Genomic DNA, 16,222 nt, shown 5'->3' with positions numbered 1-16,222 from the left:
TATTTGCACATGGGGGCCACCACATGCCTGGCACTGTGTTACACTTTTTGTGTGATCTCATTTAAACCTCACAACATTCCCATGGGGAGCTGTTAACTCCATGTGCTGGGTGGGGAAATGAAAACTTGGAGAGGATAAGTAATGGGCCCAAGGTCACGAGGACTACCTAGGTCTGTTGGATTTGAGGCTGAGTCCTCAGCCCTGTTTCCTTAGTGACATGACACATCCCACCCATTATTACCCTCCTCATTATCAACAACCGAGTCCTCCACCAGCCACCGTGCCATCCGCAATCTGACTGGTTTCACATGATTCCTGTGGTCCTGACAATTTATTGGAATAAAAAACATGTATCACTAATACACAGAGCTTTGTGTTCAAGGCACATTCATATCCATTTCCTCAGTAGAACCTCATATCCCTATGAATTAGATGAGTCAGTCACTGTTTTCCAGATGAAGAAACTAAGGCTCCAAGAGGATAAGTGACTTCCCCCAGGTCACATTGCTGGAAACGGCAGAGTCAGAGCTAGAACTTTGGGGCTTCTGAGATACCCAGAATTCTTTCACTGTGCAATGCTGCCTCTCCAATAAATAAATCACAAAATAAATAAAGCTTTCAAGGGAACCCTCAGGAATCCTCCCTCAAGCCTGTTTCCAGAGGGAGATCAGTTACCAGACTGGCACCTAACAGCACCTTGGCAGGGGGCAGTGGTCATGGCTGGATTCCTTGGGCCAGAATGTCTGTTTTCAGAATGCTCCAGAGAAAGACAGGGCTCAGAGATGACACTGGAAGGCACATATAGGCCTGTCTCCTCCCAGCTTCCATGCCTATCGACTGAAATTCCTTTGTTTGAAGACAGATTCCAAATGGCCTGTGGGAAGCAGGGCCCATACATGCCCCTTCCTGGGCCTGTGACTGATACTGTCTTGGCATAATACCATGGACTTCCACTGCATTTGTTAGCCCCTGGCATAAGAAACAAGCTGGCTTGGGAGTCCATGGATACTATTTACTTTCTCCCAGGGCCAGCTTAGCTAATACCCAGCAAACATGGAGGGCTCCCTAAAGGTGGAGTCCTTATTTCACAGATGGGGAAATTGAGGCCCTCTGACAAGTCGCTGGTCCACAGTCACACAGCTGAACACAAGGGGGGCAGGGACCCCAGCCCAGTGTCCAGTGCCTTATCCTCTGGGTCTGTAGCTGGACATTAGCAGCCAACACAAGCACAGGCCCCCAACCTTGACTCTCTGGGGCTGGTTTGAGCTGGTGCCCAAGCCCAGAGGCCGCCCAAAGGGTTGAGTTATGACCAATACAAAACCATGGCTTCTCTAGAACTTGCTAGCAAGATGGTGGGGCAGCAGGGTGGGATGTGAGTGGCTTGGCCACAGCCAGTGCCCCAAGGGGATGCTACTCCATTTGCTGGAGAGAGGGAGGTATTTGCAGATGGGCACCAAGGATACCCACTAGAGGGACGGGTTCTGAGCTGGAAGCTCCATCCAGGGTCTCAGCTCCCTTTGTCTTCCCTCGGTGACTCCATCATGATGCATTTCAGTGTCCAGAGAATATATACCTTAAGATCTTGTAGTGACAAGCTTCCTGCCTCGGAGGCCCAATGTGGGGAGGTTCTCCATGTGATGATCCCAGAGGTCAAACTCAGCCTCCATTTCCTCCTTTTTCCCCTAGAAATGACACCAGCGGTGAGGTCCTGAAGCTTCCATTTCTTCAGCCCTTCCTCCTGCTGGAGGTCCTGATGCTTGGGTGGCCTAAGCAGGGAGTTCTGGGTCTGAGATGACTTTGGCCTGGCGGCTTCACCACAACTCCAGAAAGCCCCATGGTTCCCCTGAGCAAATAATCTTTTATGATACAGGAAAGAGTCCCAAGGGGGTGAAGGTCCCTTCCCTTCTCAGCTCTGCCAGAGTCTGCAGGGCCGAGTCAGCAGAACGGGTCAGTGCCCCCCACACACCCTGCATTAGTTCAGCGAGTCAGCCTCCTTCTGCCCCAGGCACCCTGACCAGCCCTGCAGGGTCGGCCCCAGTGGACTTGCAGAAAAGTGCCCAGACTGCCTTGTGCCTTACTTCTGCCCAGGGGGCTCCTCTTCCTGGTCCAGGTAGAGGAGCAGGTGTGGCTAAAATCAAAAGCAGCTTCTTAGCCTGAGTCACTCATTTGAGTGCAGGCTGGAGATGAGGGGCAAGGTAACCAGGTCTGAGTTAAGGCTGCCCAGGAGACCACCTGGGGCTGCCAGACAGCCTAGAGAGGCAAGGTTATGGGCGAAACTCCAGTCAGATGTTCCCAGGTCACCGCAGCTGCTCAAGGCCAGGAGTGACCATTCCTCAGTGGGCTGGTTCCACTGTCCAATTGGGGCCCCCGAGGAAGCCAGCGTCATTTCTAGGGGATCCTGTTTCAAATAGCCCTTGGCCAGGGCTGGTGGATGCCAGCCATCCTCATCATCCAGGCATGCTCTGAATTTGGGGCCAAGGCCATCTGTCAAGGGGGATTCTTCCTCCAGGCAGCCTGTCTTGGTTGCCTTCTCCTCAGTGCATCTGGTCTGCCTCAGGTAGCCCCGGAATGCCACAGCAGCTGGATCTTCTTCCCCAGGCACCTCAGTCTCTGGGGGACTGTCGTGGCCCAAGGCTGGGCCACCCTGTGTGTCCCCAGCCTGTCCCTCAGAGTTTTGAACTAGGCCAATTCCACTGTCGTCCTGGCCCCTGCTGTCACTCCCCACCTGCTGCTCCCAGGTATGCTGTGTGCCAGGGCTCAGGCTGCGCTCTTGCAGGCAGATCCCACTGTCCGTGCTATTGCTGCTGTCATTACCGCAGCTGTCCCCCAGCTCAGGGGGCTCCCCACTTGCCAGCATTCTGTTGGCCTGGGGGTGGGGGTCAGAGAGGAGGAACTGCGGCTCTTCGGTCTGCAGGGATGGCTTGTTACTGCCAAAGCCACTGTCCGTGCTGCCGTGCAGGTCCAAGTTCCTCAGCTCTGGGGACACCTTCAGGAAGGCCTCTTCATCAAGTGGGTGGATGGTGTCCTGGGTCTCTGGGTAGGGTCGCTGGCTGCCGAGGATGAAGGGGCTGGGCTTCGTGAAGAGCTGGGGAAGAGAGGGCAGAGTGAGAGGCAGGAGTCACCTTCCAGCACCCATCCCAGTGCTGCTGGGGAAGGCGAGGCCCACGAGGAGAGCTCAACAGGGGGACTACAGTCTTAATTACACTGCAATGTATTGTTTTGTTTTCAAAGCCAGCTTTCCTCCTAATGCAATTCCCAGTCTGGCTCATAAGAAGCTTGTATTCTTGGGCCTAGATGGAGTAACAGGCAGAACTGGGGTCTGCCAAGCATGGTGAAAACTCTTAGGTGGCTCCATCCGCAGTGCTTTGCAAACCTGAAAGCAGGCTAGACCCATCTAGAAGCGCATTTCAAACTTTTTTGACTATGACTCAAAATCGGAAATAAGTTGCATAATGACTTGTATATATAACACATATGTAAATAACTGAAACCAGTTTCACAAAATATTACTTATCACTGTGTCCTGTGCCATGATCTTTTTGCAGTTCTTATTCTATTGTGTCCTAGTCTATGCCATCTGCCCATTTCGTTTTTGTAAATTCTGGATGTGAGACACCAAATTAATTTCTCTATTCCCTGAGTCATGACTCACAAGGACAGGGTGGCTGCAGTGTGGGACAGGGGCTGCTCTCTGTTAACAGCCAACGGTTTTGAGGAAGCCATATAACCCCTCTGCCGTAGCCACACTGGTATCCTTTCTGTCCCAGAACACATCAAGCACTGTGCTGTCTCACGGTCTTTGCACATGCTCTCCCTCCTGCTTGGAATGCTCTCGGCACTTTATATGACTGTGTCCTGTTCATGGTTTAGGTCTCAGGTGGTTTTGAAGCTCAGATGTCTCTTCTTCAACAAGGCCTTCCTGTATACCGTGCCCAAAGCAGTACTCCGGCCACCCTCTCCACATTAACCCTGTTACTTCTTCCTAGCACTTGGTTCCTAGAATTCTTTTACTTATTTATTTCCTGCCTCTCACCATACACACACTCGCTTATTCCACATTCCCAAAAGAACACAAACTCCTTGAGGGCAGGAACTGTCTAGTGTTGTTTACTACCCTGTCTCCAGAGTCTAAATTGAGCTGGTGCACAGCAGGCCCTCCTAATGTCTGCCGACTGACTGACTGACTGGCTGATGCACATCTGCCCTCATTTCCTTGGTACATGATGACTCAAATACAGCTCTTATTGGTTGAGTCCCTATTACTATCACATTGCTTGGTGATTTGGGATGTGTCCTCCAGAGCAAGATTCCATGGGTTCAAATCCCAGCTCTGACTCTTACCAGCTTTGTCACTCTAACCAAATGACTTACCCTCTCTGTGCTTTAGTTCCTCATCTGTAACATGGAAATAACGACAGTACCTGCCTCCTTACATTGCAGTTAATGTATCTACAGTGCTTAGAACCAAGTGTGGTGCATGCAAGGTATTCAATAAATATATGTTGAATTGAACTTTGCCCTCCAATAATTATGTAAGAGAAGTATTATTACTTCTGTTTCCTAGAGGAGAAAACTGAAGCTCAGAGAAGTTAAATGACTTGCACAAAGTGACCCAACAGTAAAGAACACATCTGGAATTCATCCTCAACTGTCTTGATTTGAAATCTCTTGCTTGTCCAATAATACTTACCTTGATGAACTGTTGAAAGATAAGATCAAACAAGCTAATGAATGAGAACAAACTAATGAATGTGCCAGTGCTCTGTGCATCATAATTTATTCATGTGGTAATGACTGTGATGATCAGATGCAGGGAATTAGGCTGTATGTATCCTGAAGAGAAAAAATCCTCAAGGACAAGTCAATTCTGTGATCCAAAGTAACAGAAGGGGCCAGGCACGGTGGCCCATGCTTATAATCCTAGCACTTTGGGAGGCCAAGGTGGGTGTATCACCTGAGGTCAGGAGTTCGAGACCAGCCCGGTCAACATGGTGAAACCCTGTCTGTACTAAAAATATAAAAATTAGCCAGGCATGGTGGTGGGCAACTGTAATCCCAGTTACTTGGGAGGCTGAGGCAGGAGAATCATTGGAACCTAGGAGGTGGAGGCTGCAAGTGAGCTGAGATTGAGCCACCTCACTCTAGCCTGGGTGACAGAGCAAGACTCCATCTCAAAAAAAACAAAAAACAAAAAAAACCCAAACCAAAAAACAACGAAGGTATAGAAGGAAGAAAAAACAAACAAACCAGAAGCACTTGCCTTCTCGCTTGGCACTGGCATTTTTGCATCTATGTCTATTTCACTGCTTTGCGTTAGTTAATCATTTACACACTGGCTGTAATCAAGCTTCTTGGGACTAGGCACCACATTAATCAGCTTCTTCCTGAACAACTTTTTGCATTTATAGGTAGTGAGTGTTCAGTGACTATAGTTCACCTGCTCCCTCCTTCTTTCTCAATGCCTCTCCTGATCCCCAACTAAGCATCTTCCCAGCCAGTATACCAGGGTCACCCTTCTCCACTCCCTCTGCTTTTCAGTTCTCATAGCCTGGTCTCCCATCCCTGAGGACAGGCTCCAGGATACAATTGCCTCTAAATCCATCCCAGCTCCAGGCCCCACACACAGTATATGCTTAAAGTGCTTGTTAAACAGGCCAAGGAATACGTGTTTATGGAACTGGGTCTCTGAGAAGCCCAGAGAAAGGCCAGTGAGTCGCACACTTCAGCTAGACACAAGGAAGAACGTTACAATCCCCTAAGGCTGTAGAGGCTGCCTGTCTCCAGTGTCATCATCATACTCTTTCACCAGGGTACTGGAGCTAGGAACATGTTTCTTTTTTTCACATGGATAAAGACCCTAATTAGGCCAGGGAGTCCCATCCCCCTTCCCCATCACCATCACACACTCCCACTTCCTAGAATTCATATTCAAAATAATTTCAGAGAGTCTTTGTCTCTCACCTTGTTTCCCCTAGTGGTCCCAGGATCCCTCTGGTGATTCCCCTTCCAGTTGTGGGACCCCTGCCTTGCAGATGGAGCTGGGTCCTTCCCACCTGAGCCCTTGGCCATCATGCCAATAGTGTCAGCTATGGGGGCTGCAGTGGGCAACCTTCGATGTAGCCTGAACTCCAGGCCAGAGACAGGGTGAGGTTTGGAAAATGCTGCCCAATCTTTGCAAGCGGAGTTTGGAGGCTGGCTTGCCACAAGTGTACCATTTGTCAACACAACATAGCAAGAGGATATACCCAGGAAGGGAGGAAGGAGGGCTTGGCTTCCTCCATGAGCCCCTCCCTGCCCCAACCCCCAGCATCCCCTCACCACTGGCCCAGCATCCCCACTACCCCCAGCATCCTCTCTTCTCTGATTCACTCTCACAGCAGCCCAAGGGCCAGCACTTCTGGCCCTTCCTTCTTTCTCTCTTGTGGAGCACCCATGGCCACTAGTGGTGGGAAAGTGGGCTCCATCCCTGACTCTTCCTGGCTATGTGGCCCTGTGTGTGTAACAATCACTCCATGCCTCAATTTCCTCACTTATAAAATGAGGATAACAACTGTGTCTCATTATCAGAAATACACTAGTAGTAGATCATACCAAAATGGCTTGTGGTCACTGAGGTCTATGGTACCATGTGTCTTATCTGCGCTACTGGATGGCAACGTTCTTGGTACTGGGCTTCATGCTCACTTCCTCCCTCTGTCCCCACAGTGCTTGATGATGGTATCTCCCAATCACATCAGGGCTGAGAGCAGAGGCGAGCTGAGGGAATAGACTGTCTGGGAGGAAAAGAGCTCCCTGTCCTCCCAGGGAGCTCTGGTGTGGCTGGGAAGGGCGGGGCAGTGACCTTCCTGCAAGACTCACCAGGACACTGGGCAGCTTCCTTCGGCGCTGCACATACAGCTGGAGGGCCAGGCGGCAGGCCAGGGCTCCGGAGAGCAGGACAAAGGCAAAGAGGATGATGATGTTGGTCACGGTGAGATCTGCAGGCCCAGAAAGATGTGTTTGTGGCCTGGCACCATGGGACATGGTGATTCTGGTCATGGGACTCTGGTCCCATGAGATCCGTTGGCCACTGTCAGGAACCATTCAGTGAGTGGCCCCAGGCGACCTACAGGCCACAGCTCTAGATGTGTCTAGGTTTCTGCGAATCCTCTCCTGGCTTTCCAAACCCTGCCCTGAAGGATTCCCTTAGGAGATTCGCTGACTGCTTCCAGCCCTCTGCACATGACTCCCATCACAGCAAATACAACAATGAGGCAGGATGGTGCAGCGGGTAAGAATCAAGGCTCTGAGGGCTGCTAGATCTGGGTTCTACGCTTTTTTTTTTTTTTTTTTTTTTTTTTTGTTTTTTTCCTTTTTTTGGAGAACGGGGTCTCACTATATTGCCCAGGCAGGTTTCGAACTCCTGGGCTCAAACTATCCTCCCGCCCCTGCCTCCCTAAGAGCTGGGATTACAGGCGTGAGCCACAGCGCCCGGCAGATCTGGGTTCTAGTCCCAGCTTTGCCACTTACTTGCTGTGTGACTGTGGACAAATCACTTCCTCTCTCGGAGCCACTGACCTCATAAGATGGTTGTGAAGTACACAGCACTTACCATGTACCAACACCATCAGATCCTTTTAACGTTTATACTTATAGGAGTAAATACTATCATCAGCTCCAGTTTTACAGATTAGGATCCCGAAGCGCATAGAAGTGAAGTAATTTGCCCAAAGTCATATACCTCAAAAGTGGTAAAGCTGAGATTTGGAGGACTATATCATATATCAGTGAATGAATGTATGAAAAGCTCTTAAGCCTGCCTGACACACACTGAGTGCCTTACTCTACATCGAGACTTACATGACGCTGAGCTGTTCAGTGTCCTTCATAAACTGAAATTGTTGCAGATCTAGCAGGAGTCACTTTTGTCTTTGCCAGACCCTGCCCACACTGGACTGGGCCTTCCCAGAGCACTTATTGTTGGCATGATTCACTGGGCATGGGACATCTTATCTGCACTCCAGTGAGAGCTGCATGTTACAGTCTCCTCTGTGCACTCTATCTCCCCAGCCAGGATGTCAGATCCTCGTAGGCAGGACCATGGCCTCCACATCCTCCATCCTCTCCCTCCCCCTACAGCTCTGGCACCTGGCTGGCAGCCTGGAGCAGTATTTGCTGACTTTAGCAGCTCTGGCGAGGAGCGGCATGGGGAAGTAAGGAGAAACCCTTTGTGTCCCTGGCTTTGAGGAAGAACAGCAGAAGACTGTAACAACAGGAGCTAGCACAGCGGACTGAAGATGCAGGAGGGGGATGTTGCTGGGAGACATCGCTGTGCTCTAGTAGGAGGACCCTAGATCCGAGAGACCTGGTTCTGCCACCAAGTCCTGGCTGTGCAACCCTAGGAAGTTGCTAATACTGAGCCTCAGTTCCCTCATCTCTAAAATGAGGACAGTAGGACCCCTCTCCTATTAAGGATGGAGAGCTATGTGAGGCAGCGCCTAACACAGTGGCTGGCACCAGCATCCCAGATGCATGCATTTTGGATTGTACCAGGCCCTCCCAGTCTCCCTCCCCATGCTGAGAGCAGCCCGACGGACTCACACTGCCTGGTGAGGGAGATGCACTCCTCTTTAGACCACATCCCCTTGTTAGTTCGGGAGCCGATAGATGGTTTCACCTTGATGCAGAACTCTCCCACCTCTCCAGAGGTTTGGATGCTGAAGTTTTCATGTTTTATTTTCTCATGTGTGAACTGAAACAAAAATGATAGCAATGAACAAAATCCTCTATTTCATGGCACGCAGACACTGAGAGCTGGTGGGCCTTCAGAGGTGATTTCAGCCAACCTCCTTCAGTAGCCTTTGTCTAAGATAACAACCCCCACCTTTACGAATGCAGCACATGATCTCTGTAATTACCATGATTTTATTTTGCATTTTAAAAGTAAAAGGGGTGTTTTATAGATGCTGAAGATCTTCCCAGAAGGGGCTGGAATCAACTGTGGTGGAGAAGAAAGAGGGTGGATTTTGCAGACACCAGCTCTCCCGTAACAGGGGCACCTTCTGGTAGGTTACATAGCCTCTCAGAGCCTTATTGATTCATCTAGAAAGGCTCTGGGGTGCCCAAGACCTAGTGGGCAATTCCTTTGAGGAGCATCTTACAGGGACACAGCTCTGAGGGCTGAGGTCATTTCTACTCCCTCCTCTGCTCACCCACCATCCCAGACCCTCCCTCTAGTCCACAAGCAAAGTTCCCAATGGCACACAAGAGTGCTTCCAGCCCAGGGGACAGGGAAGCCAAGGGGGCTTTGGCCCTGGGACCTTGGGGAACCCCATACCGTAAAGTTTCCCGGCACCTTGCGAATGGCAATCTCATACTCTCGGAAGTGACTGAAGATGCTTTCATATGTGACACCTGCAGGGGCCATCTTGGGCCTGGGGGGCTGAATCTTCCCAAGGATGAGGTCATTGTGGATCTCTAGCTTCACACTGCCAACTGTCAGAGTCACTAAGTAGGGTGGAGGTGGGGAAAAACCATGAGGCCTGAGGGCTGAGGAGGGCCTTGGTGTCCCCCCAAGACCTTCCCTCCAGAATTAAGCTTAATTAAAACCTAGGCCTACAACCTAGGCCACAGGTTTGCCAATGCAGCAGAATATAAGGACTTCTTGGGAAGCACATTAAAAATACATATACCCTAAAATCAGATGCATCGACCAATAGAATATGATAGAAAGTCCAGAAATAAACCCACAATTGATTTTCAACAAAGGGGCCAAGAACACACAATGGGGAAAGGACAGTGTCTTCAATAAACGGTGTTGGGAAAACTGGATATTCACAAACAGAACAATGAAAATAAATTTTTATCTCACCCCTGACACAAGAATCAACTCAAAATGGACTAAAAACAAATGTAACACTTGAAACTAAAAAAACCATTAGAAGAAAGCCTGGGCAAAGTTCTAAGACATTGGTCTGGGCTAAGATTTCTTGGATATGATCCCTAAAGCACAGGCAACAAAAGCAAAAATAGACAAATGGAATTGTGTCACACTAAAAAGCTTCTTCTGCACAGCAAAGGAAATAATTACTAGAGTGAAGAGACAATCTATGAATGGGTAGAAAAATATTTACAAATCATACATTGAATAAGAGGTTAATAGCCTTTATTCAAATATATGCAAGGAACTCATCCTACTCAATAACAAGAAAACAAACCTGTTTTTAAAATGGGCAAATGACTTGAATAGACATTTAAAAGAAGACATAAAAATGACCAATAGATATATGGAAAAATGGTCAACATCTCTAATCATTAGAGAAGTGCAAACTAGAGCCACAATGAGATACCACTTCATACCTGTTAGTTGGCTATTATCAAAAAGATAGAAGTGACAAGCGTTGGCAAGGATGTGTTGAAAAGGGAAACCCTACACACCACTGGTGGTGAATTTCTCAGCCATATGGAAAACAGTATGGATGTTCCTTAAAAATTTAAAAATGGAACTACCATGTGATCCAGCAATTCCCACTACTGGGCATATATTGAAAGATACTGAAATTACTATATTGAAGAGATATCTGCACCCTCCATTCACTGCAGCATTATTCACAACAGCCAAGATATGGAAATGCCCACCAACAGATGAATGGGTTTTTAAAAGGCGGTATATGTATATACAACAGAATCCCATTCAGTCTTACAAAATAGGAAACTGAGGCCAGGCGTGGTGGCTCATGCCTGTAATCCCAACACTTTGGGAGGCTGAGGTAGGTGGGTCATTTGAGGTCAGGATTCTGAGACCAGCCTGGCCAACATGGTGAAACTCCAACTCCTTTAAAAATACAAAAATCAGCTGCGCATCCTGGTGCATGCCTGTGATCCCAGCTACTTGGGAGGCTGAGGCAGAAGAAGCTCTTGAACTTGGGAGGTAGAGGTTGCAGTGAGCCAAGATCACGCCATTGGACTCCAGCCTGGGCGAGATCATGAGTGAAATAAGTGCAGAGAGATAAATACCATAAGATCTCACTTAAGTGTAGAATCTAAATAGAATTCTTTTAGAATTTGATTCATAGAAGTGGAGAGTAGAAGGGGTTACCAGAGGCTGGAGGAGGCAGATGGGAGCAGTGGGTAGGGAACAAGGAGAGGGGTACCAAGTTACAGTGAGACAGGAGGAATCAGTTCTGCTGCCTACTGCATGGCAAGGTGACTACAGTAACAATAGATGGACTGTATATTTCAAAATAGCTGAAAGATAGTATTTTAAATATTTTTGCCACAAAGAAATGCTAAATATTTGAGGTGATAGATATTCTAATCACCCTGATTTGATCATTCCACAATGTATACGCGTATTGCAACATCACATTGTACCACATAAACATGTAGAATTATCAAAACATTTTGTTATAAAATGTCTTCAACATTTTATAAAACTTTACTGTTTTGTGGTTGTTGTTGTTGTTTTTGAGACAGAGTCTTGTCCTGTCGCCCAGACTGGAATGTAGTGGCTTGATCTTGGCTCATTGCAACCTCTGCCTCCCGGGTTCAAGTGATTCTCCCACCTCAGCCGCCCTGAGTAGCTGGGAATACAGGTGCACACCACCACGCCTGGCTAATTTTTGTATTTTTAGTAGAGATGCGGTTTCACCTTGTTGGCCAGGCTGGTCTCGAACTCCTGACCTCAGGCGATCCACCTGCCTTGGCCTCCCAAAGTGCTGGGATTACAGGAGTGAGCCACTGCACCCGGCCCAACACTTTACTGTTAAGCACAGTATTTATGGTAGGTATGTGTAGATAGATACCTTTCTATAGGTTAGGATGTTTTCTTTCTATTTTAACTTAGTTTCTTTTTAAATGGAGATTTCTTTTTTAAATAGTTATATGATAAATTGCATTGATAATATTTTTATGTAGAAATTTCCAATAGACACAAAAATAGAAGAAAATATAATGATTTCCAAAGCCCCAGCTTTGGTAATTGTAAACACTAGGACAATTTTAAAGTAACTGGTGGCAGGGGAGGGTCATCAATATCCCCCCATGAATTTAGCATTTTAAAGAAAATCTAAGCACTGTATTACTTAATTCTTGATTACTTAAGTATGTATCTCTCACATATCACACCTTTGTAAACATAACTACCATGCTATTATCATATGTAACAAACAAATACCTAGAATTATGCCCTAACCACGATTTCATATACAAATATGGTGATTTCCTAAAAAATGTCTTTTTATAATTGTCTTGCTCAAATCAAAATACAAAGAAGAAACAAACGTTTTTTTAAAGAAAATACAGACGCCTTGGACCCACTCAAGACACAGTCTGAATTTCTGAGGCTGGGCCTTGGAAATAGATATTTTAAACACACTTGCTGGGAAATGTTTCCACACCAGCTCAGCAGTAGCCTGTGGGCTGGCGTTTGGAAGCCAGCAACCTCCTAGACCATTGGCTCTAACTCTGAATCTACGAGCAAGATCTCCATGCACACAAAACTTTCTCAATCCCAACTGTTGGAATGAAAAATCCCATTGAGTTGGGGGCTTATCCTTTCCTCTTACCTCTCCAGAGAGGAATCCCTAACTTCTCCTTACCAGCACTTACCATTTCAAAGGGATGATCCCTAGGTGTTCACTCCTAAAGAAGCGGGACCTCACCCAAATTCTGCCTATTGCTTGCTGCCCTATGCTGAGTATTCATGGATTCGCTTCCTCTCCCTGAACCCTTCCTGAAAAAACAAGTTCACAGGCCTGGCTCTCGTGACTCAGCTGCCCCAACCCACCCCAAGACCTCTCTCTGTAGGATAAACAACTCCAGTTCCCTTTTAAATCTCAAACAACTTGGGCTAATTTTATCTAACCTCCAAAGTCCCACCCTGTTTGGGCAACTAGTTCTCTGGCCAGGGAGCCTGGCTGCTATGGTGAGCTATGGGAATAGACAGAAAAGCTCTAGACTAGAGTTCCTGACTGGAAGTGACCCCAGAGCCATGTTCTAGGTCAAGGGAGGAAAAGCACCTTCATCCACGGAGAAGCGGGTGTTGGTGATGGTCCAATTGGAGTGCTGGGTGCTGTTCACAGCCCGCACTCTGGCCCGGTAGCCATTGCTGTGGTACAGGTCCAAGGTCACCGCGGTGAGGTCACAGGACAGCATCAGGGTCTGTCTACAAGTGGGGATGGGCCTCCAGTGCTCTATTCCATACCTGAGGAGATACCAGGGTAGGCACTGGAGAGGAGCTTGTACTCAATCCTACCTCTTTTAAGGGAGATGCAAGAGGCCAGGAAGAGAGCTCCCACAGTGGGAGAAACTGGGACAGCACTCAGGGTATATCCTCTAGTCCACAGCAGCTCATTGTGAGGGGTCTCCCTTGGCCCTGGGACCCTGTGCCAATTTCCGTGTGGTCTAGAAGATTCTTAGATGGGAATATGAATAGTCCCAGCTCTTCCAGAAAGCCTTGCCAGCTCCTGCAGCACAGCCCAGTCTCTGCCTTCTCCCCACTGTGTTTGCAGTCATTAGGGTTCCCCTGTTGTCTGGCTATACTATGGATGCTTCTCCTGCTAAGACAGAAAAGCCTTGGGGGCTAGAGGTGGTGGCTCATGCATGTAATCCCAGCACTTTGGGAGGCTGAGGTGGGTGGATCACCTGAGGTCAGGAGTTTGAGACTAGTTTGGCCAACATGGTGAAACCCCATCTCTACTAAAAATGCAAACGTATAGCCGGGAGTGGCGGTGGGCCCCTGTAATCCCCACTACTTGGGAGGCTAAAGTGGGAGGATTGCTTGAACCCAGGAGGCAGAGGCTGCAGTGAGCTGAGATTGCACCACTGCACTCCAGCCTGGGAGACAGAGCGAGAAGCTATCTCAAACAAAACAAAACAAACAAACAAACAAACAAAAAAACAACAAGAAAGAAAAGCCTTGGGGCAAAGGCTTTTTTTTACTTTGGAGTGATCAAAGTCTCCGACCTTCTCACCCAGAGCTCTGTGCACATTGCTCAGAACAGTAGTCTCAATCAGTACTTGTCAACTGCTGGCTATATGTTAGGGACCCTCAGGCACTTACTTCATTAACAAGGCAGGTATCTTCCCTGCTAGGGAAGTAGGGGACAAGGTGGGAATTCACTCCTCACTCCCCCTCCCTCCTCCCTTTTCCTCACCTCAGGAGCTCCACTTCATAGAAGGTACTTTCAGACTGATTTGGGATGGGAGTCCAGTGGAGGATGTGGTGGAAAAATTCTGCTTCAAACCACACAGATGGAGGGCTTGGCAGTTCTGTCCCTGGGGAGAAGAGTGTCAGTTCTACAGCTGGGAGGGCCCACCCCCCAGAATGGCCATGAGTTGCATGAGGCCAGTGGAGCCAGTAAGGGGCAGAGTGGGAAGATGAATTCAGATGTGTCTGATTCTAGAGCTAGTGTGTGTCCCTAAATCATTGCCCTGTGTTGTCTGTGATCAGAAGCTGCAGTGGTGGCTGAGAAGAACCAAGCTGAGCCTGATGCCTCCCAGGGAAGAAGGCAGGGGCCGAGGGCTAAGCAAGTTGGCAATGAGCTCTCAGATGTGTTAGTCCCTGGCTCTGCCCGATCCCTGTCCCTGCTCTAGCACTATTCCTAGGCTTGGCCCCATCTCCACGCCTGGTCCCCACCCCAGCTTGGCCCAGGCTCCGGCTCAAAGCTACCTCTCTAAGTATATAGACAGCCGGCTTGCTGATATCTGCTGCTTCTCTTCATAGGTCTGGGCTCCCCAAGCTAAGTGCTTGCCTCATTTCCTAGTTTCTAGAAGGGTTTTGCCTATAGCAGATGCTCAACCTCTGGCTGGGCAAGACAGAATAAATCAGCTCTGGTTCTAGACATGGCTGAGGACATCCCCACAAGAGCTGGCACCCATGGCCCCAAGGCAAGATACTCAATAACAATTCCTAGCTCCACTCTCCCTTTACCCCCAGTACACACCATTCACCATGGGAAACACTGTTGAACCTGTTGTCTTCTTTGTAAGAATGCAACAAACATTTCTACTTTGAGTCTTGCTGATCAAGCAGACTAAAGTATGAGCAGGGCCAATGGCTGACTGGTCCCCCTTCTCTCTTCCCTGGTTCCATAAAGTCTCTCCATTCGACAGCGACTCTGCTCCTGCTCCCTAGTTTTCTAACTTCTCTTCATCCCTGTAATCATGAACCTGTTTTTTTTTTTTTTTTCTGACTGTCATCTGTCTCTTGCTTGCTTTCTTATACTGTCTTTGATCTTCCCGTCAGCGCCTTGATTTCAAAACTTCAGACGGAAAGTGAAAAATGCAACAAGTCTTTGTGGCGTTTGAGCCGCACATCCCCAACTTAGCTCTCGATCACGTGAATGGCTGACTGCATGTTTTACTTTGTATTTTGACGTCATGAAGAAGCAGTTTCGGTCCCTGCTCTCTCTATTTCTGTTCTTGGTCCTTCCAGCTCCGGGCTCTTTCCTTCTCTCTCTGGGGTTTACTTTTCTTAGTTGCAGAAACTTTGCAGAAGAACTGGCTGGATTAGTAGCCTGAACTTTTATGTGCTCAGTATGGGGAGTGCATGCTGAGTTGGGGGCTACAGGCGGAGCAAGGGGGATCGGATGGGGGTGATCAGTGAGGGATGAAGATGAGATGGGAGAAGGACAGAAAGAGGTTAGTTGAAGGGCCAAGAGAAGGGAGAGTCAGGAGATCAAAACTTTTCCCCAAGGGGACAAGAAGTCCCATCATTTGAACCTAACTAGCAAAAAATCTAGGGCTAAACTTATGGCTCATCGATAAGTGGGAGGATGGTGAGGTTTTCGGGGTGGGGGTTTGGCCTTGCACATACTTCTCTATCCTTCCCAACACCGTCAGCTCCCGTCAATCTCAGCCTCTTCCACTTCCACAACAGGTGAGCCTGAGATTCAGTCTTGCCAGACTAAGGGAGCCCGGCCGGGCACTCCTCTCCCCAGAGTGCCGGGCACCGCTCTTCGCAGAGGGCCAGCCAGCCAGGGTTCTTCACTGAATGGAGAATTTTAATGGAGCGGGCGCGGAGAGGGCAGGGCAGGGAAGGGTCGCGTCCCGGAGCCTTACCGTGAGCGTTCGAGCCAGGGCGGAGACTGAGGAGCGCCGCCAGCAGCACAGCGAGGCGCGGCAGCATCCTGGGCGCGCCGCATCGTCCGGGGACCCAGCGGAGCCGGCCTGCGCGCCTCCAGCGACCCCTGGGCGGGGACTGACAGCTTCGCCGCTCGCTCCGCCAGCGCCCCCGAGGCTG

General features: G+C 48.8%; 1 protein-coding gene across 1 annotated transcript; it reads right to left on the bottom strand.

The window, feature by feature from the left end:
• Positions 1-312: 312 nt before the first annotated feature.
• On the bottom strand, positions 313-16,222 carry IL10RA (interleukin 10 receptor subunit alpha). The gene is made up of 7 exons (XM_017523397.2): positions 16,042-16,222; positions 14,136-14,256; positions 12,999-13,183; positions 9,317-9,486; positions 8,581-8,731; positions 6,859-6,977; positions 313-3,085 (listed from the first exon to the last, which is right to left on the bottom strand). The coding sequence occupies exons 1-7, from the start codon at positions 16,106-16,108 to the stop codon at positions 2,159-2,161; spliced, it is 1,740 nt and encodes a 579-aa protein (XP_017378886.1). The 5' UTR covers positions 16,109-16,222; the 3' UTR covers positions 313-2,158.

Source organism: Cebus imitator, unplaced genomic scaffold (genome assembly GCF_001604975.1).
Source record: "Cebus imitator isolate Cc_AM_T3 unplaced genomic scaffold, Cebus_imitator-1.0 Scaffold28, whole genome shotgun sequence".
Lineage (NCBI taxonomy): Eukaryota > Metazoa > Chordata > Mammalia > Primates > Cebidae > Cebus > Cebus imitator.
The sequence above is the reverse complement of the archived record's forward strand: the minus strand, read 5'-3'. Positions and strand labels throughout refer to the sequence as shown.

Bases quoted from the DNA above. Each gene is read 5' to 3' on its own strand.
- IL10RA (XM_017523397.2), bottom strand. From the start codon at position 16,108: ATGCTGCCGCGCCTCGCTGTGCTGCTGGCGGCGCTCCTCAGTCTCCGC. The intron at 9,487-12,998 runs GTGCTTTTCCTC...CACCCTACTTAG, and splicing joins CCGCTTCTCCGTGGATGAAG to TGACTCTGACAGTTGGCAGT. The intron at 6,978-8,580 runs GTGAGTCCGTCG...CTGGGCCTGCAG, and splicing joins CATCTCCCTCACCAGGCAGT to ATCTCACCGTGACCAACATC.